Source organism: Python bivittatus, unplaced genomic scaffold, assembly GCF_059951505.1.
Source record: "Python bivittatus isolate LINGU-HERP-01145 unplaced genomic scaffold, Pbiv_v1 ctg000480_np1212, whole genome shotgun sequence".
Classification (NCBI taxonomy): domain Eukaryota; kingdom Metazoa; phylum Chordata; class Lepidosauria; order Squamata; family Pythonidae; genus Python; species Python bivittatus.
In genome coordinates this window covers 84651713-84674987 of record NW_028277075.1, presented here as the reverse complement: position 1 = coordinate 84674987, position 23275 = coordinate 84651713, and the positions used below count along the sequence as shown (strand labels likewise).

The window sequence follows — 23275 nt, the reverse complement described above, 5'->3', positions numbered from 1 at the left end:
CAAAATGAGTCACAGTTTTTATGAACTGTACAAAAATAGATTTATACCATCAGCTGAGCCTGAGTCATGCTGGGCACATGTGATTCCCACAAAGATACTACCCAGAATTTAAACGAGAAAAGAACTAAAAGTTACAGCAATGGCTGCAGAGAAAATTGAGAGGAAATACAATTGTTATTCTTTGATGACTCCGCTTCCTCTTTTTTTCCATCCTCATCTAGATGGTAAGGTGGAATCTGGTAATCTCTGTTTTCAGTGAGAAGTTAGGTGTATTTTCAAGAAGTTCCACTGAGGAGGATGGGAAGGAGGGAGAGAGAGAGATATCAGGAAATCTCAAATAGTAGCCTTTAAAGGCTTCAGAAATAATTATGTGTTGAGTCTCTTCCTGAAGTGTAGAAAAGAAAGGACTTGTTTCAACTCTAGCAACCCTAGCATAAGAAACACATAATTGATTGTTGGTGTCAGACATATCTCTGGCAAAACTCATAAAAAGTGTCCTGTTGAACATGGAATAGACTATACAGGAAGAGACGGCCCTATGTCGCCAAACCCTTGTTTGATTGGAAGGGTCAGAGTTATTTTTTCATTCAGTGGAACTCCTGGAAAACTTGGCTTGCTCTCATCACACTCTGTTCTCAAATAAGCATGGAAAGAATAGCATACTTTGAACTAGCATGGGGAGTAGGAAAGTAAATTGTCACAGTAGGGAAAGGAATGAAATAATTACTCAGCACTTACTAGACAGTAATTTAAAGCCAACTTCTTCAACCTAAGGTTCTCCAAATTAGTTGGATAACAAAGGTCATCATCCCCAGCCAGCATAGGACATCTGCAGAGCTACATGTTAGGAATCCTTCCTTTTGCTATGCTTCTCCCTTTATTTTTACAAATGGCAGATGCAGTTGATCAAATCCACTTAGTTTTAGAAGCACCAAATCTGGCACTGATTATATTTGGTGGCATACAAACTCAGGAAAACAAGAATTCCATGAGGAAAATGCAGAGTTTGTAAAAGCAATCAGTGACAGTGGAGCAGTAGAATAATTAGACACAAGAAAGAGAACTTGGTAATGAGTGTCTGCATAGTTCTGCACAAAATAATAATAAAAAAATAATAAAGAAATTCCCCTCAGTACTTACTTGATTGTAGAAGCTTGTAGGTTCTTGTCAGGATGTTTTGATTGTAAATTGTGAAGGCTTGTTTAAGTTTTTTTTTTTTTTTTTGCTTTGGGAAAAGAAGAAAGAATTATGTTTTAAGTTTGATGACTTGGCTGTCTGGAAACATTCCCAGAGTGATTCAGTAGAACTTCAAATGCCATGCAAGTCAACATGAGACATTGTGGTTTATATAAGAAAGCAGTCTACATGGGTGGAATAAATCCTAAACCACATGGCATATTTAGTCATGTCAATGCTGTATTCATTTTTCATGCAAATAAAATAAGAATATTCATACATTGGGTAAGAAAATATAAGACCATTAGTGCAGCAACAAAAATTGGAGAAGTTGAACCATTTTACACATTGCCAAATGTTAGGATTTGAGGGGAATAGTGGATGTTATAGAATAATACTACTAATGCCATTACAAAATAAAATAATAATAATAATAATAATAATAATAATAATACCCACTGTTAGCAAATTTTAGCTGTATCTTATACTGCAGGGAATTCTGCAGGCATTATGTGGACATAAATTAATCCTACTTATAGAACAGACCACAAATTACAAGTGTGAAATACATGGGTTAAACTTACTAAATTAAAGAGAGTAGGTATGTCAGCAAAAGTTGACTTGGAAGACATACAATCAGAGTATAAGTACTATATAAGGGATGGATTAAATTTGGCAGAAGAGAACCTGAGAACTTACAAGAAGAGATTAGGGATATTTTGAAAAGTGGGCAAGAAAGAATAGTCTCATAATTTCAAAGATGAGAAAATCCAGGTGCCTTTCAGAACATACTGTCATAAAGAAAGGCAGAAGATGAAAGCTTTGGGCAACAAGAAAAATGCACGATGAACACCAACTTTTAATTTGAAGCAAGGAGGCAATAGGAGAGATAGCTCAATCAAGAATGTCAACAGAGGAAAATAACATGAAAATGAAAATGAGAGATCTTTTTAAGAAGTTCAAAGAAACCACAGAAAAATTTACAGGTAAGCTTGGAATACTTAGGAGTAATCCGAGAAGGGATGTAATAAAGGCATACCAGGTTAAAGGAAGAGAGGAAAGGCTATCCTGAAACCATTTACAGACAAGATTATAGAATCACAGAAACATTTGCAGAAAGACAGTATATATTCAGGAACTGGTTCCACTGGAAAGTGAGGTAGGACAGCAGTAGACCAGCTGTCAGATAGGAAAGCATCAGGTGCAAATGAAGGATTGTGTAAAGCTGCTGGAGAAAAGATAGTTAAAGTGCTAACAGTCCTTTGTCAAGAAATATGGAACAAGATAGTTTAGTCTAGAGACTGAAAAACATCAGTCTATATACCTGTACCAAAGAAAAGAGATATAAGAGAATGTGCAAATTACCATCCCATTTCAATCATTCTTCACATTTGCTTAGGGTCTTACTTTCCCCCATGACCCCAACTCTGTGCTGTCCTCTAGTCTGAGTTGGGAGGAGAAAACACTGCTTGGAAAAACTGCTACTGTCACCACGTTCTTCTTGCCATGTCTGCACAAAAAGGCCAGCAAAGTCGCTGCCCTCGCAGGAGGACCAGGCTGCAGCACTCCGAGGCTGCTGTTGAATGGAGTGTGGGGGAAGGGGAATGCAGAGGAAAGGAGAGAGGATCATGGAAAGTGTAGTATCTCTCTCACAAGGTTTTTCTCCTCCCCAGTATGGCTCAGGCTGAGAAGGTGTGTGGATGAAGCCAAAGAGGGACAGAGCAATGGAGAGAGAGAGAGAGAAATGCCAAAAACAGAGGGCAGTTTCAGGAGAGAGAGACACAAAATCAGATAGCTATGGAGACAGCAAGGGAATATAAAGAGGAGGTTTAGCTTTGCTTTATTATCTACAATGTGGCCTTCGATCATGCTGATTATACTGGAATGTGGAATCTATTAAAGTTAATAAGCACGTGAGAACACCTGATTGCTCTTTTGAAGAACCAGCACAATGAACAAGAAGATACTATGAAAATGGAATTTATACAGAGTGATTCAGAATAGGAAAAGGAGTGAAATAAGGATGCATGTTGTCCCCCTATATAACAAATATAATGGCAGAATTGGAAATGATAGTAGCTGAAATCAAAATAGGATGCTGAAATGCCAACAATTTGACTTACATAGCCAGCATCACTTAGTTACTGTAGTCAGTATTAAAGAAAACATACAAGAGCGCATTCAGAAAGTAAAATAGAAAGTGAAAAATCCATGTTAATGTTAAATATTAACACAGTAAAGGTAACGTCTTTGTTGACCTATGGTTAACAGTGAAGAATAGAAGGTGGTAAGTTTTGTTTTCTTAGGCTCAAAATGAGTAAAGAAGGAGAAGTAAAGAAGAGGTTAATCATAGGGAGATTCATTGTAGGGAGGAAGGCAGTGACAGATTTAGGCAAGATCATGTGAGATATTTCTATGACAGCAAAGGTTAGAGTGATTAAAACAATGTTATTTCTAGTCATTGCAACACTTAAGAGGAGGTTGTGAAAACTGGACATTGAGAAAGACTGAGAGGAAGAAGATAGATGCCTTCAAAGTATGGAACTGGAGTTGGTTACAAAGAATACTGTAGATTGCAGGAGGAACCCAACAATCAATCATGGACCAAATAAACACTGACTCCTCTCTTGAAGGTGATGAGCAAGCAGAAACTCCCATACTTTGAGCATTTAATGCCAGTGGATAATAGACTATTACAAATGACTGTGTATGGCAGGATTTTGGAAAGTAGGAGAGAAAGATAATGGATAAATTGGATGAATGGAATCAAACAGATTTCATAAATGTCCCTGGAAGAGCTGCAGATTGTCACTAAAGAATGTTGAAATGGCAAGCATCTATATTTGTCCATGCAGTTATCAGGAATTATGTCTGTCTGAGTGGCACCTAATCAATTAATAAATTAAAAATTGAGATCTTGAACAATTTCTTCTAATACATCATTCAGTTAAATTACCTGCTGAATTGATTCCATATTTTGATAATAATTCTCAGTAAGTTTGACCTTCCTACATTCATACTCATTTTAGTTTTTGCATTCCTACGTGTGGAACCAGGTAGTAGGTTTAAGTCCCTGTCTTGATCTATGAATCACCTCCTCTTAAGTGTTGCAGCGATGTTATAAGAGGAAAATATGGGAAAATATCTAGCTATTTTCATCAGTTTCTTAGAAAAATAATCTTTTTGTTCTATTAGATTAAAAAAATCATCTTGTACAGATTTATATACCTGGCAAATCTAGATATTACCAATTCTCTCGTGTGTGGGTGTTTCACTTCTCGTGAGCTCTATGACTTCTGTGGACCTATTTAAAAACAATATGGGCCAAAGTAGGGTGTGTTAGTCTGTTTAAACATAACTCCACTTCAAGGGAGTCCTGAAAAAGGGTTAGGCATGATGTGCTTCTATTCAATCTTGCCAAGGGGTTAATATGGAGAAATATGAGGTGAAGGTTTAGGCCCTTTGATTATAATGAGGATTGACATGAACAAGAAGTGGAGTCCTAGTCTTGTTTTTTACTTATAGCAGGAATGCTTCTACTGTACGCATTAGATTGAAGGGATATTACTGTGCCTGGAGTCCCAATATTGTTGGATTATTACCTTTTTAGCATGTGTATATGTCTTGAGGTTGTCAATCTGATTGGCTCTTGGGTTCTTGTAGACAATTTGCGTCACAATTCTGCAGGTCTCTCTTTCTCACTCCAGATTGCTCGTTCCCATTTCTCACTGCTGCTCCCTGTGATCCTCCTGGTGAAGAGCAGAGAAGAGAGCTGTCTGGGCCTATCTTTGCAGTAAAGCAGCCCATTAAAGCTCTCTTTAAAACCAATTAATGAAATACTGAAAAATTTAACCTAATTCCGTGATGCTGGTAAATTCCCTGTTTATGCACTTCAAGTTTTATTTTCTTTGTTTTTATTTCCTCTTTTCTTTTGTCTATTTTTTCCCCAAATGCTTAACAAAAATATATATGTTAAAAAGTTATTATGCACTCCTTGGGGATTTTTCTTCTTCCCTCAGTGCAGAAATCTAGTTTCTTCTTTCCCATGTTTTCCTGGCCAGCAAGACATCATGTTGATGGATATCATGCCCATGTAGTTCCAGTAAAACTACATGGGCATGACTGATTTCATCAGATCTATGCTATGCAAAATTCAAAATTTTCCACTGTGGGGAAACTGGAAATAAGATGTTTTCCCTCTAAAGAAGCACTATATTTATACCAAATGGAAAATGCAACTTGTATCTCATTTCCATACCTATTCGATATGTCATGTGTAATGAAGAGGTATGACTCCCACATCCCTATTAATTAAGGGATGTTTTTTATATTGTCACAAAGTTGATAACTCTTTTCCTAATGAATACTGCATTTTTCAAGTTTTCACTGGCCAAGCATGCTCAATAAATTTATTCTGTTTTGTTGTAAAACAAAAGTCAGCAAAATTAACATTTTCCTTCGTATTACCAAACTTTTTCAGAAACCTTTACTTTCAATTTGCTGTTTAAAAAATATGTGTTAAAAATATGCTGGATGTTTTCTAAGCTAGTACAGAAATGTTTACTCTTGTTTGTAGGCCTGTTTAGTAAAGAATGATAAAAATAGCAGAAAAGCTATTTCCCCATTTGTTGTGTGGGAAAGGGACCTAACTGAAGCCAGCATGAATATAGCAGGAAGAATTCAGTCTTTGATAGGTATTAAAAAAATAGATGAAAAAGGTGCCAAAACAGCATCCGGGGATCCTTTTCAAAGGGGAAGCAACTGTCTAGCATCTGAATGAATCTGTCAATATCAGGCATAAGTTGTGTATATTCAGAATCTTTTAAAGGACTTGGTCTTGCGTGTATCAACTCACAAACTCTTTATCTGTGGAAATCCAGAAAGCCATCTTGTGGAAGTGATAATCTGATGCAGGAATGGCAGGCCATATACAGCCAGATCCTTTTTGGCAGCCCCTGGATTTGCCCCAGATCTTATCTTCAGTGTTTGGGAGCAAATGAGGAAATGCAACAGCCCAGTTAGGTCAGGGGTTACAAAGATAACAAGCACAATGGGTATGTTAAGTCTCCACCAGGCTTTGCTTATCTGGTTTAAAAAACCAATTTCCCTGAAAGATAAAGGGAACAGGACATTTTGCCCTCAAATCTTTGGCTGGTGACAGTTCTGTTTTGTTTTTAATTTTTTTTAAGAGGGCTGGTCCCAAATAGGTTGTCTGCCCCTATTCTGATGTTTACTTGAGTGTACAAATATTGTTTGAGCACACTGAAAATGAAAGAAGACTGTCTTGAATGTAAAAATCTTTGGGATCCATATAGGGAAGAGAAAAAGAAATCCTTTCCAAGAAAATCATGACACAATTTATCCTGCAGCTGTTTCATTGAGGAGGTCCCAGAAGGAGATGGCAATTACAATCCGGGAGTAGAGAGGCAGGAAGGGACCTTCTGCTTCAGTTCACAATGTGTCAGCTCTTTGAGGTAGTCCAGGCAGGAAACCAAAACTATGAGTACCAATACTACCATTATTGTAAGGTTACAGTAACAGAATCTTGCAAGTCTGAAAGCCCTTACCCCCTCCCCTGCCTTTACTTTCCAGGGAACTAGGAAGGGTCCCTTCTGAGATGCTTTCTCCTCCCCCATCCCTCCTTTGGGCTCAGATTTTGTTTATCAGACTGTTGTCTAGGTTGCGGCTCTTCCTTCTGTCTCCCAAGGTTATTCTCACAGCCCATTACATGATTCTTCCAACTTACTCATCTTCTTTGGGTTATTTAAATCCAGTCACCTAATATATGGCATATAGCATGACAGGCAACTGAGTTAAAGTTCTTGAGTTATATACTGTGAAAAGGCAATGAAAATCCAGCCAAATTTATAACTTCATTCCTACCACCTATCACTTTTTCCTTCCCCTAGATATACTGACTTCTTACAAGAATATCAGCATAACCCTTAACCCATTTTCACATGTAAATTTATGAAATAAAGAAGCATGGGATATATGATGAACATTCAGGTTAAAGGGGGAAGATAACACAAGATGATTTTCTGTATTTAGTTGGCTGGTTTCTCCTTATTGTTTTGGGCATATATGGCTTCTATTGGTAATGCTGAGGCACAAGAATTTGGAACTCTATGCTGAGGTTGTACAACCCTCTAAAGAAAAGTGAGCAACATATGGCCACCAGAAGTTTGTTGGCTATTGTCCTTCATCAATGACTAGGCCAGCCAGGCTGATGGGTGAACTCAACAATCTTTGGAAAGCTACCTGGTTCCTCCCTGCTCTAAACTCTTTGCTGCTTCCTTCCTGTTCCTCCTGGAATAGGGAAAAAAGCAACTGGAATATTGGTGGCAGTTGAGAAGGGTAAGTATGAAAAAGTGAAGTTTTCTGCTAGACATCACAGCATCCTTTCACTTCATTTTGCAGACAAAACGTCAGGGATAAACTCTTTGTAACTGAGGATTACATGTAGTTATTCTATGATCGAGGTAAGTGGGACTTCATTACTCAGCCAAGTGTCAGAAGCTGATATTCTGAGTCTCTTAGCAGTACCCTCTGTTGGCAGTTCTGATTGTTTAATAAGTCTCTGTGTTTCTCCAAGGAGCACTGAACTCCATCTCCCTGTGCAAACAACTTGGCTGTTGTTGATTTCCAAGAATGTGCCTGTGAGGAGGTGGGGAAAGGACATCCTTAAGGCCCTGGAGTTTGCCAGGGCTGATGACTGTCTTCTTTATTCCAACTTCTCTTTCATCTCTGTTTTGTATAAACAGACAGCGGATAGATGTTAACAAAATTACCGTAGGGCCAGCCATCTGATTATGCAGTGGCTACCATGGTCTAAACCTTTGAAGGGATTGGAGCAGTCTACTCTAGAGGCCCAGGCAGGCTTGTTTTCTTTACCAGAAAGCTCTTGATAAATAGATGACCACCAGTTCTCTAGTCTTCTCAGCATAAGGATTTGTGCAATCCTGACACAGTATTGGCATGCTCGTGTGCTGCAGATCAGACGAGGAGCAGTCACGCTCATAGCATAATGCATGCAAGGTATGAGTCCTTCTGTGAGCAAGTTTTAATTGAACCAAAAAATGGATGAATAACCTCTTTACTGTTTCTTGGGGGTCAAACCTGTAACCAAGGGGCCTTTTGTTTCTGTTTCTGCATTTTTCCTTTGTACTGTTTATACTAGACCTAAGTTGGCAAATAGCGAAGTGAAAGAGTATAGGTGTAGAAGAGAAGGAGGAAGCAGAGAAAAATGTATTTTTTTCAGTCAGTGACCTTTTTTTATTGTCCTCCTGCATGCTTGTTCTAGAACCTGTGAATTCACTCCAGAGGGAGTGAAAGAGGGCAAATACATGTTTTTTGGCTTCTTTGTAACAGTTTAAGTGGGTAGTTAAAGCAAGTACAGCAATATTTGAAATCAGCGATCCTTTAATATGACATGAACTTGAAGTAGAATGAAAAAAGGTGGGATTATAACTGCTGGTTTGAGATAGAAGCATGCCTCGTTAAATCCAGTTTACGTGGTAAAAAGAGAAGAGGAATGTAATACATGTCTCCAGATAGCTTAGTGTTTAAAGATGAATATAAGAAGTAATACTTAAATAGCACTTCTGTTATAAGGTATTGAAATTAAGGTCAAAATAGAATTTTTTTAAAAAAATTACATTACTTTAACATTTGACCAAATGACAAATATTTGAGAACATTGATTATTTATCCTGGCAGGAAAAAAACTGAGCAAGTTTGCCTCAGAAAGCCTTCATCCTGAATTGTTGCCAGAGTGCTAAAACCCCTAAATTTAGAATAAGTTATTCCTTTTTTTGTAAATAATTTTTCATGATTTCTCAGCATTTATCAAGGCCATAAAAATGTCTGAATTTTTAAGAGGAAAGGAAGAAAAATCCAGAGGGGCAGGCACCAAGACAGAGAAGGCAAGGCTTCCATGGTCCTGAGAGATGGATTGTTTAATTGCAGGAACTCAGAGCAGACCCAACTCTACCAGCTCTTACCAAACAGGTAGAACCCTTGGATGATACACTGCCTCTCAAATAACCTGGCTCTGTGTCATGCAGGGTTTTATAGGTGACAACCAACATCTTGAATTAATTAATTAATTAAATTAATTTTTATTTATCACATTTATATGGCCGCCCGTCTCACACAAAATAACTCTGGGTGGTGTACAATAAAACGTACCATCAAAATCATAATACAAAACCAATTAAATACAATTAAAACAGTAAACAAAGATAAAATAAAATACAGGAGAATGTTACACATAATGCAACCAACACACGAGCTCCCTATTATCAGGAGATCCCTAGGCTTGTTGAAAAAAACATGTTTTAAGGGCTTTGTAGAAGGCGATAAAGGTTGGGGCTGACCTCTCCTTGGGAGGGATGATATTCCAGAGGGCAGATGCCACAGCAGAAAAGGCTCACCTCCTATGTCACGTCAGATTGAACTCCTTTGCAGATGGGACCCGCAGCATGCATCTCCTTCCAGATGTGATGGGACGGATAGATGTAATGGGGAAGAGACAACCTGGCCCGATGCCATGTAGGGTTTTAAAGGTCAAAACCAGCACCCTGGACCCAGAAGCAAACTGGTAACCAATGTAGCTCACAAAGCAGAGGTGTAATGTGTGTCCTCTTAGGGATACACTTAACTGCCCATGTTGCCACATTTTGTACCAGCTGCAGCTTCTGGATACTCTTCAAAGGCAGCCCCATGTAGTTTGTAACAATTGTCCATACAGAAGATGACTAGGGCATGCGTAACTGTGAGCAGAACCTCATGATCCAGGAACAGGCATAACTGCAACCAGTGCAATTCATGGAGCAGTGGTGTCACGTGGGCATACCAAGGCATGCCCATTACTGCTCACATCATTGCATACGAGTTTAATAAATTGTTGTTGTTCTTATGGATCATTTGAATCTTTCAAGTGATTTTCAAGGCAGCCATGTGTAGAATGCATTGTACAGGTAGTCCTTGACTTACAACTACAATAGGAACCAAAAAATTCATTGTTAAGCGATGCGGTTGTTAAGCAAGACATCATGTGTTCGCACCTGATCTTATGACTTTTTTGTGGTGGTGGTTAAGTGAATCATGTGGTTAAGGGATTCATGCAGTCGTTAAGTGAATCAAGTGATTCCCCATTGATTTTGCTTGTCGGAAGCCAACTGGGAAGTTCACAAATGGCAATCACATGACCCTGCAACCATCATAAATACATGCCGATTGCCAGGTGCACAAATTTTGAACACGTGACTGCGGGGGTGCTGTGATGGTCATAAGTGCGAAGACCGGTTGTAAGCCACTTTTTCAGTACCATTATAACTTTGAATGGTTGCTAAACAAATGTTGAAAATCAAGGACTACCCGTAGTAGTTGAGCTGTGAGATGGCCTCTTCAAGCAGGAGCTGTGAGTCCAAAAAGACCCCTAGATTGTGCACTACTCTTAATGGGGAAGTACAGCCTATCCAAGACTAAAGATGGCAAATCCCCAGATCTGGGGGTCCCTAAAATCCATAACAACTCAATCTTGGTACGATTAAGCTGGAGTCAGTTTCTCCAAACCCAGACTGACACATATGATGCAAAAGAAATGATGAAGGTTAATTAATCATTATGTGCAATGTTACTTCTCTAATTTTCCGTTAGCATCTCTATGCTAGCAATCTACAGTGTCACCACCCAACTATTGCCATGGCAATATAAAGCCAGACTTCACTAATAGTACATCTCCTCTGCAGTGGTTGAGTGACACTAGAAACTGCTAGTGCAGAAATGTATACTCCACATTTCTCACAACCAGAGTGGAGTATTAATTTATCACTTGTCTTTCAATTATTAATTTTTGTTTATTTCTTAGTAGTTCATGTTAATATCTGTCAAAATATGCTGTTCTGATTTAAAATCCACTACATTGCACTATATGATGACTGGGATTTATATTACTTTCAAATGCAGACAGATGATATTTCTGTTTTGTCTGAGGAATAGAAAAGCCCACCAGTCAAGATCTTTCAATCTTCCAAGCCTTTTTCTCACCTTCAAAGTTTAAAAAAAATTTAATTTTGTTTTTAAAATCATTTAAGTGTTTGGATTCATCATACCTTGATTACACAAAGCATTCAAAACACCAGGTTGGGCAAAACACCAGGTTGGGCAAGGATTAATCTGGATGAAAGTTATTTAAGCCTTCAGTAGCACTTGAAATTATGCTTAGAAATGTCTGAGCATCTTCTCATCAGTTGACCTGTAGTATTTTGAGCCAAAGTTTTGACTTTTCCCCAGAAGCTACTCTGTGTATTGTATAACAAATCTTATTTCCTACATGGTCATAGGTGTTAATTTTACTTTTAAAGATACCAAGAACGAAGGCAGTCTTCCCCTATTATAATCTTAAGGTTTTAAGAATATATTGAGAACACATCTACCCAGAGATCAAATCACAAATCTTTTTGTCATCTACCCACATCACAAATCTTATAACAAAAGAGCAGCTGTATGAATTACTGTTCATTTTATAACATTTATCTACTGTTGGTGTTCTATAGTCATTGATATATTTTATGTAGTTGGATGACTAATTAATAACTTTATACCCCTTGGTGAGCTATTCTAAAGAGTTGAGAATATTAAATCTATAATTAATGAATATAAACAGAATTGGTTGTGTACTTTTGCAGGTGTTATTCTGTGGAAAATGTAAAAAAAAAAAAAATTACTTGGCCAGGTTTATCTGACTTTTTAATTGAAATTTAAATTAAGATGCCAACAGCATGTGTCCATGTGAACAAATTGCAGAAAACGGCAGCATGAAGGTTGCGGTCTTAGCTCTGTGCCAGATCTCTTAATTTGGATTGTACTCTTGACGCTGTTGGGACACAGCCAGAATTGGAGGAGATGAAGGGAGTGGGCCTTTCTGTGCTGCTTTGTGCATTTTAATAAGCATGTCTGCATAAAAGGGGCACGGGAGGCCAAGACAATATCCTTCCGGGCCCTCGAAGGACAACAAGACAGGATAGTATCTTTCCAGTCCCTGCTTGCTTCTTGCTGGCGTTCACAGCAGCAGACTGCCCGTATCAATGCTGGGAATTTGGAGGTCTGGTTTAGTTTAGCTGAGGCAAGGTCTACCTTTGATAAAAGCAGGATTTTTCCCCCTAAGATTTCTAAACTTTTTTTCCCCAGATCCTCTCTAAGCTTTTTTTTGCAGCTGCCTTGGTTGCTTCTGTCTCCTCCACTTTTTTCCACATTGTAATTTCTTGGAATTGTGCTTGCAACGTTTTCGTTAGGAAGATGATCCATCCAGCCATCTAGTGCCTGGTTCCCCGTTAGCTTCTCCTCCATTATGTAGGGCCAGAATGAGGAAAAGTACCAAAGAACATGAATATTGTTTTGCTCTTGAAACACAATGGTCACTAAATCTTGATTATGGCTTTTTAACCTTTCTTCAAAAAGAACGAATTATCAGGAGTTCTTACCTTCTTGTGAGCTTGCCTAACTGGTTACAATTCTTGCCTGTTGAGTGAAGTATGACAGACTCAGCAAAGACCATCTAATACAGTGGTACCTCGGGTTACGAACGCCTCTGTTAACGAACTTTTCGGGTTACGACCAGCTCTGGGCGCAAAAATTTACCTCGGTTTGCGAACTCCGCCTTGGGGTACAAACAGGATACGCGGCCATTTTCCCTCCCGTGACACGGTCCGCAGCCATTTTTCCGCCCCTGACACGTGGTCTGCGGCCATTTTCCGCCCCGACACGTGGTCGTAGGGAGGGGGACTCTCCCTCCAAGCAATAGCCGCCTCCCTGTCCTCCACGCCAGAATGGATTAACGGTAATTACATTGAACCTTATGGGGAAATTTCCTTCGGGTTGCAACCAATTCGGGGTGCGACCAGAGTCACAGAACGAATTAAGTTTGTAAACCGAGGTTCCACTGTAATTTAATTCCCTCCTAAATCATGCACTGCAGATATGAATTGGGATGTCTGTCTGTCTGTCTGTCTGTCTGTCTGTCTGTCTGTCTGTCTGTCTGTCTCTGTCTCTTGAATAATAAGCTGACAGTGAGAAACTTCAGCTGAGATGTTCAGCATAATTATTCTGGTCTGCTTCTTTTAAGTCAAGTACATTCCTCAAGTTTTGCATTTTGTACAAGAATTGTATAGCACAATTCTGTGCATTTGCAGAGTGGTAGATCTTAATTGTGAATTAATTCTCATACAGTCATCTCTGCAAAACTCTGCAAATCCTTGGGCAGCTGTCATGGTAGTGTCGTCTCTTCTCAGGAAAAAATTCAACAATGCATCTTGCATTTAAAGGCATAATAAACATATTTTTGTTTTGATAATATCAGATCAAATTTAAACTAACTGCTGTAATTTACATAGCAGCTTTGCTCTTGTTAGGAGCTATTTGTGTACAGTTCATCCCCATAGGGATGTGTCAGTTTTCACTAGGCTTCAGCAAGATGGAAGAAAAAAGGTTTGCTGGCCAGAAAGTGGTGAAACTAATCATTTAATTCTAAGAGCGTTTTACATGGTAACAGTTGCCCATGGAAAGATTTAATGAAGCCTTGGCATATTGCCATAGCAACTTAATTTACTGTTAAAGTCATTGGTATCATTCCTGCAATGCTTGCATGATAAACCTTGCAAAATAAAAGGCCCAATTATGCTGTTCACTTGCATTTAGGAAGAGAAAGTAGAGATGTGGGGCTACAAAAAAACCAGACCCATTTCCCCCCAAATAACTGATTGGAGATTCTATTACAAGGGCATGTATGCATCATTAGCTGCTCCATTAGTCTCTTTAAATATAAATAATTGCCTGTTCCTCTGTCTGCTTAGACTTTTCTGAATCAGAGCAATTAGAAATTACTTGTTTGGATTGCTTTGATACCTGCCGTCCATCAATAAAACATAAAGCACATCTATCACAGGGCTTCTGGAAATACTGTGTGGGTGTATTCCAGTTAACAACCTGAAATTTTAAGAAAATGTAATAAAATAAATGGTTGCTTTTAAGCAAATCACAAGGTTGTCTCATTTTAGTTGAACAGATGGAAATAACTAATGTTTTGTTAGAATAGAAGAAGCATTTTTATAGTGATGTTTGGAAGTAAATGACCTATATAGATCCGTAAGAAATATCAAGCAATATTACTTATGTTTGGGAATTTCTGCCTCTTGAATTCTTAAACTAGTTCATATTAGTAACAAATCAGAAGGTAGTAGGGGTTTTGGCCTAAATTAGAGTTTAATGTGCATAGATCTTGTGGGATGCATAAAATGAGTGGAATTATTTTATACTAAGCACAACAATTCCAGCTTGAACTTACCTATGTGAAAAAGTTTTGTGCTTGCAAATAAAGAAAATAAAAAGAATCTCAGAGTGGAAATCACCATGGTACAGAATCCTGAACCTCCCCTATCCTTTTCAGGGAGACTTTTCCATTATTGATTAAATCTTATGCCTTTTTAATGTAAATTAATTTAATTAATCAGTTCATTAATTACTTATTAATTATTGCACAGGATTTTTGTTTGTTTATTTATTCATTCATTCCTTTATGTTTTCCAGATATGTTGGACTTAAGCTCCTATTACTTGGGGTACTTTGAGAACTGTAGTCTCAAACATATCTGGAAAGTACAGAATTGGAGAAAATCAATCTATATTATCAAATAATTATATACTTCTGATTTCTCTCTTTGTGGATAAGGTTGGTTTAGGGGAATATAAACACTTCTTCCTTTAAGGCAGCCTTTGCCAGTGTGGACTTTTCCAGATGTGTTGGATTACAAATCTCGTTTTCATAGGCAGAATAGCTATTTGGCCACCATCAGGAGGACCCAGGGTTCTGTAGCTTTTCCAGATAATTGATCTGGAAAAGAAGGGGAGTGTATGCCTAGCTGGTTGAGCATTAACATGCCATAACACACAAGTCCCACACAGACTGTCTAAACAAGCCTTCTGTTTCCTATTGTAGCCCCTACAGTGTCTCTGCTACGTAAGACAATAGAAGAAGACAGGCGAAAGCTAACAGTTGCTCTCTAGCTTCTGGCAGTCAGTGCTACCTTTGAACTGATTTCATATAGCCATCATATAGTAATACTGATAGACTTCCCTTCCTGAGTTGGTCAAATCCCTTTTTTACGTTGAGAGTTTAATAGATAGATATGGGTCTGCACCTTTCAAGGTTTTAAAGTTGCTCCCATATCATAAATAGCCATTAGCATTCCAGTCTCTGTTATTGTTTGTTTATGACGTGCATATCTGGTGCTATCATTTACTTGCCAGTTTACTATGTTCCTGACAGAAATATCTTCCAGTCTAAACTTATATTAAGGCAGCGAAAAAGAGGGAGAAGCGCTTCGGATCAGAAAGCATGTCTGAAATGGAAATCCAATTTTCAGCAGAATACTCACTGTTCTCCATTACAGTTTTTAGTCTGCAACCTTTCCACAATAAGAATCCCCTTGATTTTCACTTCTCAAGGATTGCAGTATTCATCCAGATAGATATGGATATATACAGTGGTACCTCGGTTCACAAACTTAATTCGTTCCATGACTCTGGTCGCGAACCAAATTGGTCGGTTCAAATTTTCCGATAAGGTTCAATGTAAATACGGTTAATCCGTTCTGAACCATATGTATATTTTTTTTTAAACCACAAAAATATGAAACAAAATACAGTACAGTACAGTATGAAGAGAGAGAACACTAACCTTGCTTGAGGCGACTTCTGGCGTGGAGGACAGGAAGGCGGGTGGGGAGGCGGTTATTGTTTGGAGGGAGAGTCCCCCTTGCCTACAGGAAGCCATGACCACGTGTCACAACAGGGAAAATGGCCGCGGGTCATGTTCGTCACCCGATGCGGAGTTCGCGAACGGAAGCAAAATTTTGCGAACGGTACTGTTCGTGAACTGAGGTATTACTGTATTTGTGTGCGTGTGTGTGCATGTGGTTTACCGTGAGGCAATTAGCTTGGCTTTAAACACAAAGTTTAGGTACATAATTTTGCACTATTAAGCTTGAGAACGAAGCACTTAGGAGTGTGGCTAGAATGATAAAAGTCACATGTGAACATTTTTGAAATAATTCCCAGAAACTGTAGTAGTACTGTATCTGTAGCGGAATGATGGCCAGAGTCTCTTGCAGTATGGACATTGTTCTCTTTCCTCCTATTCAGTAATGGATATGAGGAACATTAAAATCCAGACTTAGGATATAGCTCTTTCAATTCCACTGGGCACCAATATCTGTTTGGACACCTCCCTCACTGCCTGGAACTCACCTAATTTCTAAGGTTTTTTTACATTCATCTAAACCAGTGTTGTCCAAACTTGGCCACTTTAAGATGAGTGGACTTCAACTCCCAGAATTCCCCAGCCAGCCATGCTGGCTGGGGAATTCTGGGAATTGAAGTCCACTCATCTTAAAGTGGCCACGTTTGGACAACACTGATTTAAACATACAAACAAATAGGAGGCCAGCATGCTTCAAAGTATTCTCCAGCATCATCTTTCTACACAAGAATATCTTTGTGCCTCATGGGCATTACTTGGGCAATTCAAATGAGGCACTATGCAGTCTGAATGGCTTGTTTGGAAATGTGCCCAGAGAATACAAAGGTGAATGGGAGGCTGGTAGTTGGTCCTGAGAGGGCTAAGGAAGTATCAACAAATTGTCTTCCGGTATGCTTCAAGTTTCTTGCTGTATCCATCTATTTTTTTCTGGACTGTAATCTTTGTAAGCCACCCTGAGTCACTTGTATGAGATAAGCAGGTATATAAATCAAATAAATTTCATGAATGGGCAGATCTCCCCATAAAAGCTTTTGAAATTAGACTGCATTAAAGAAGGCCAGAGAGTCAGTTTGGTGTAGTGGTTAAGGCACCAGACTATAAACTGGGAGATGGTGAGTTCTAGCTCTGCCTTAGGCATGAAGCCAGCTGGGTGACCTTGGGCCAGTCACTCTCTCTCAGCTCTAGGAAGGAGGGAAGGGCAACCCACTTCCAAAAAACCTTGCCAAGAAAACTGCCGGAACTTGTCCAGGCAGTCGCCAGGAGTCAACACTGGCTTGAAGGCACACCCCCCCCCCGGCCGAAAAAAGGAGGCCAAGCTTGGTGTGGAACCTTAGGAAGGCAGGTGACAGCCTATAGTAGGTATGTGTGGGAGAAGCAGGATACAAGACTTAAATTTAGCCCCAACATGAGTCACTTTGGCCTAAAACTCCTAATAGAAATTGTTTTGAGGGTAAAATACAGTATAAGTATTTTATAACAAATTCTGTGTCTTAAGGAAAGGCTGGGAAGAAATTAATTCAGTCAAATCCTTTATATTCTCTTCAGTTCCTTTTAAATAGAACCTTGCTGACTTCCCATTTAGAGCTGATTATAGCTTTTTTTTTTTCCTTGTGCAAATCTAAGGGAGGGGAATTGATGACCTTTACTCTGCAAACATGTTCCATCTCATCAAGTAGTTTGACAAGAACTATTTGGCTGGATCGTTTTAAAGGAACTCTTCTTTGCAAGTGCCCTAAATATCAAGCTACAGCCTTCAGTGCATGGCTTGTATTACGAACCATTAAGAAATAATTCTTCTGGGGATAAACTGTTGCAAAATATTGTCAGTGGCAATCCTGCAGGTTTTGTAGTAGCTATTTACTTTCTCTTGTTCTTGGCAGAAAGCAAAATTTGTTTCCAATCAAAAGGTCTGGAGTTGAAAATATTTAGCAATATTTAGCAAGAAGTATTTGTTAGTGCAGAACAGAAGGTGACAAAAGAGACGATGATACTGCTCTGATTTGACTATAAACAGACTGGCTGCATCAGAAAATAATCCAGAACTGAAAAGAAAACATCTGTGTGGGGTTTTTTTCCTACTGAGACCAAAACAACTAAGAAACTTGTGTTTTGTTTTGATGTTCTATTTAATTCCTTTATAATTCCTAGTTCTTGTAAAGCATATAGCTTAAGCTTTCCAGATGAGCTTTATATATAAGATGTTATCCATTTGAGGTTTGTCCTTTTTCCCCCAAAACATGCTTTTCCTTTGGATAACTGAAACAGACAGCCCTAGTACCAGTATTCCTCGTATTCTAAGGAGATTTATCCTGTGACATGTATGGGACTGAGTAATGGATTTGAACCAGTGGGACTTTGGTTACAAACAGCTCAGCCTAAACATTCACTGGGCAGCCTTGAGCAATTTGCTGTCTCCCAACTTAAATGGAACACCTTCATCTACCCACCAGTCCTGAAAGAAGGGGTGTTGTACACATTTAGTAGATAAAACAACTCCGTAAAAGCATTTTCTCAGGGCTGAAAACTTGATGAGTTGGCCCACTGTCTTCTTCCACAGGTTGATGTTGAATGAATTCTTTTACACCGCAGTTCTAGGCCCACAATTTTGGAACATATCCCCATTGAATTCGGTGGGAATTCTGGGTAAATTTATGTAGAACTGTATTATTTGAAACCATTAAAAGACAATTGCTGGGTCCTCTTTTCTATAGCCAACACCCATATTCTGATTATTTAAGTAATTTCAACTTTTTTAAGCATTAGAGACATTACATATGTTTTAAAAAGGCTACCCTGATCCTTCTAGGGACATATTATTTTCTTGTTTCTGAGGGAAAGGTTTATTAAATAATAGCCCATCTGCAACCTGAAGTAATACAGTTGAGAAACAGCTCTGTCGCTCGTGAAATGTAGATACCAACCATATTTTTTTCTTTATTTGCCTTCAGTTTCTTTTCATGCTCCGTTTTGTGTTTCTACTCCTCTAAACGTCTTCTGCTGCCACTATTTTCTTTTCTTTTTGCCTTTGAGTCAGTGTTGACTCATGGCCACTGCCTGGCCAAGTCCCTGCAGTTTTCTTGGCAAGGCTTTTCAGAAGTGGGTTGCCCTTGCCTGCTTCCTGGGGCTGAGAGAGAGTGATTGGCCCAAGGTCACCCAGCTGGCTTCGTGCCTAAGGCAGGGCTAGAACTCACCATTTCCTGGTTTCTAGGCTGGTGTCTTAAAGACTACACCAAACTGGCTCTCAATGCTACTACTGCTCCTACATGTAATTTATAAAGTATATGATGTCTTCTTTTCATCTCATAAGATAGGCCACTAATGATCTTATAAGGAAGTAAAGATGAAGTATTAAGGTGTGCCCCAAACCACATAATAATTCCATAACAATTAAATGAACTTCAGTGAACACAGATGGAAGACCAGTTTGTGGATCATGGGTTATATTGATTATTGAATGTGTCTGGTTCCATCTCTGAATTGGATTTTGAGAGAGCATCTGGCCCATTTCACTGGCAATGCAAGTGATGTTTTTTTTCTTTGCGTAACTTGCCTGTAGGTCATGGAGAGTGCCACTGTGGGGAATGTGAGTGCCATCATGGTTATATTGGGGACAACTGCAACTGCTCAACTGACACAGGCCGGTGTCTTTCTAACGATGGCCAAATGTGCAGTGGCCGAGGCAACTGCGTCTGTGGGAAATGCCAGTGCACTGAACCTGGTGCTTTTGGGGAGACGTGTGAGAAGTGTCCCACGTGCCCAGGTGTCTGCAGTACTAAAAGGTATGTGCCAATATCTAGATTCAAAACCACTCAAAGAGCATCTTCATGACAGGGTCTCCTTTGTGGTTTCTCAGCTGCATTAGTGTCCTTTCAATCCTGTATACTTTTACAAGTATAAAATACAGAAAGTGGTGAATATCAAAGCTTGACAGAAGTTACTATAAAGGAGACCATTTTCAATACTTTGTATACATGAAAGTTGGGGCTTAGTTTTTGTATTAAAAAGACTCTCTAACAATAGAATGTGGAATAGAACTTTCCTGGGGCTCACGTATTAATGACTTTCTTATCTCCCTTTCATTCTGCTCCGATAGTCCAAGACCCACATAATGGAATCTGATTGATTAACATTGCTTCAGGTCTGTACAATTCATGAGCACTTATCCAAATTAGAAACAGCATGGTGTTCATACATTGTAGCTTGTCAGACATTTGACCACCCCAGTTTCTATAGCCCTGGACAGCCAGGAAAACCCAGTCGTGTATGAAGATGTGATAAATCACTAGTATACTGTGTTCTGTTTTGCTTAATGCAACACACACACACACCCTTCATTTTTATCCTTAGTTCTAATTTTATTCAGCCTCAAATTACTAAAACTCCCAGTTTGGGACTATTCCAAGGAACTGTTCCCTAAAGCAAATCCTCTCTAGAATGTTTTCTCTTTTAAGTGCTGTTATCCTTTCTATGAGTATTCTTACAGTGGGGCTGACCAAGCTGAAATCACTTCCTGGAAAGATTTAACATTCAAAAGATAGCTGTTTTATGTACAGATTAAATAGGAATGAAGACATCAAAACAGCTCTTTCTGAGGCAGTGTTGTGGTATACATTAGATTATACATTAAGAAAGCCTTTGGCCCACACATTATTAGCTGGCCTGTTCTACCTGACATAGGATGTTCAAGTGACCACAGATGTCACAGTCTGGTGGGGCTTCTGTGGAAGCAAAATCCTGTCACAAAAGTGAAATCAAATTTGACCAGATTCTAGAGCAATAGTTCGTATTATGTCAGGGCCATCGCAGCTTTAAAGAAGGGAGTCATTCAAAGTTCTAATGCTACAGTTATAATATCAAGACGATTAATCTGGCTAAAATGCTTTGAGCTTGAGTGAGAACCTTTTATCTCCATCACATATTAGATATTAAGCTCAAGGGGATATTCACCTGAACATGTAGTATTGATGCAGTTGCAAGGATAACCTATTTTGGATTGAAATATTTGAAGCTCGTTCTTCTCTTTGCATGTTGTAACAGCCACAAGGGTAAATTAATCTATTGCTGTACTGATATGTAGTCTATGCAGAAAGAGGTTTTACTTTCCAAAGAAGCCTCATTATTATGTTTTAAACGTGACTTGAAGATACATTTATCACTGATTCTTCCTTCCAAGGGACTGCATTGAATGTATCCTGTTCAACTCAGGAAGGCTGGCTGATAACCAAACCTGCCAAAAACACTGCCGGGATGAAATTGTAACACAGGTAGATTTTTTAAGTAAGTACCACCAAAGTGAAGCCGATGGAAACATTATGCATATAAACTGTGCGAATCATAGGTGGATTTCTAACAGGGGAAGCTGCCATAATTTGCTTTTGGTGCCATGAGTCCTTGGCTCATTTGGGTGGGATTTTTTGAGCTGTTTGTGCTGCTCACGTGTTCAGTTGCTGGAGGAAACACACTTTCTGAAGTATATAAGCTGCTTTGCATTAGAACAGCAGAAGTAGAGAATGTGTTTATTATTTATTTATTAAATGTATTTATATAGTCACCCACCTCAGTACATGACTCTGGGCAGCTCACAACATTAAAGCATCTCTCTCTCCCCCCCCCCCCCACAATAAACAAGAAATAAAACCCAGCGGCTGGAAAATCATAAAAAAGCCCTCAACACAGCCAGGAGACAGGCTCCATCATGCACCCGGAGCCCCGGGCTCAAGCACAGAGCCAGGTCTTCAGGGCCCTGCAGAAGGCCATCAAGGTTGGGGCCAACCTAATCTCTGGCGGGATGATGTTCCAAAGGGCGGGGGCCACGGCAGAAAAGACTCTCCTATGGGGCCCTGCCAGCTGACACTCCTTGGCTGATGGTATCCACAGCATGCCCCTCCTTCCAGATAGATAGGACGGGTAGAGACAACTGGGAATGGACAGTTAGGGAATCCTAATGTTTCCACCTAATTGAACATTGGACAGCAGAAGGTTGAGAGTCCTTTGCCTGCCACAGTCTGTCAGAGCAGAGAGTACTGAATTGAATGGTCCTTAGGGTTAATTTATATTCCACTGCCCCTGTCCAGCACCTTTCTGGATTATATAGGTGATATTTGTGGAGTGCACAGATGATTGCCTGAGGCGAGGATAGACTGTCTTCTTAGTCCATTCCATTATTGAGTTTTTAAGTATTTTAACTTTGGGATTACTCAAATTTGAACTCAGTTGTCTTTAAGAAATGGCCCCATCTTCTTTCTTTCCATCCCAGTGTTGCTCTTCATCCATTCATATGAGTTCTGTTGCTTTGACTCACTCTTCCCACCTTCCAGTTTCACAAGCAACAGCTATTTACCAATGTAAATGTTTTGCAACTTGTTTTTTTTTTTTTCTTTTCTTTACTCTATGGTGGATTTGTTTCTATCACTCTTTTGAGGGCAAGGGTGGGTTTGACATTCCTTTGGCTATTTGCATAGGGATTTAATATCAGTTCTGCTTTCTATCCTTTGAAGAAAACACTATTCTTCATTAGTGGCATCTAGGAGTGCAGTAGAGGTTTTTGTGGCAGCGTATTTTAATTATGATTTTACCTGGAATAGCTACCTGAAATCTTCCTTTTTCTGTAAATACAAAAGTGTACAAGTTTTAAAAACTTAATTTCAGGTAACTGAATGTGAATAACTCTAAATGGCAGCCTTTAGATTAAGGCATTGTTTTCTAAATTCACATGTTTAAGCTCTGCAGAGATAATTTAGCTAAATATTGTACTGGATTGCACACAAAGGCATTCCAATACAAGGAGAAAATTACAAACTGTTGAAAGGCCAAATTTACAGAACGATTTCCTTGTCTGCCCTGTTGGCAGGATATTAAATATAAATCTTTTCACCTCTGGTTTGCTCCTTAGAGATGGAAGCATCAGCTTTTGGGGACAGTTGCAGTTGGATTAGCTGTATGAGGAAGCATACAGGATTTAGGATCCTATAAAAATAGGATAATTATAGATAATGAGCTGCAGTTCAGTTTGGAATGCTACTTGTGTTAGCATTCCCCAAGAAAATGGAAGATGAACAGTGCTGCGTTCAGTGTGTTTGGTCAGAACTCTGCACAGTTCATTGTGGTTTAATTTGAAATAAGCATGTCTAGAATAATATACCCCAAATGTTCAAAACCTTAATTTTATAGGCAACAGGATTTCAGCATAAACTAAAGGAAGAGCAGCAGTGCCCGGAGATCATACGTAGTCAAACAGAATCTAGGCTAGGAAAGAGCTCGTCCCCTCTGTCCCATGAGA

The 23275-nt window shown here is 39.1% G+C and overlaps 1 protein-coding gene across 1 annotated transcript in view; it reads left to right on the top strand.

Annotated features, from left to right (window-relative positions):
* Nucleotides 1-23275, top strand: part of ITGB5 (integrin subunit beta 5) — an 80559-nt gene that overhangs the window by 47973 nt on the left and 9311 nt on the right. Inside the window, exons 11-12 of the mRNA XM_007429630.3 lie at nucleotides 19553-19775; nucleotides 21170-21273. Of these exons, the coding sequence (XP_007429692.1) occupies nucleotides 19553-19775; nucleotides 21170-21273 (327 nt within the window). The remainder of the gene's footprint in view (nucleotides 1-19552; nucleotides 19776-21169; nucleotides 21274-23275) is intronic.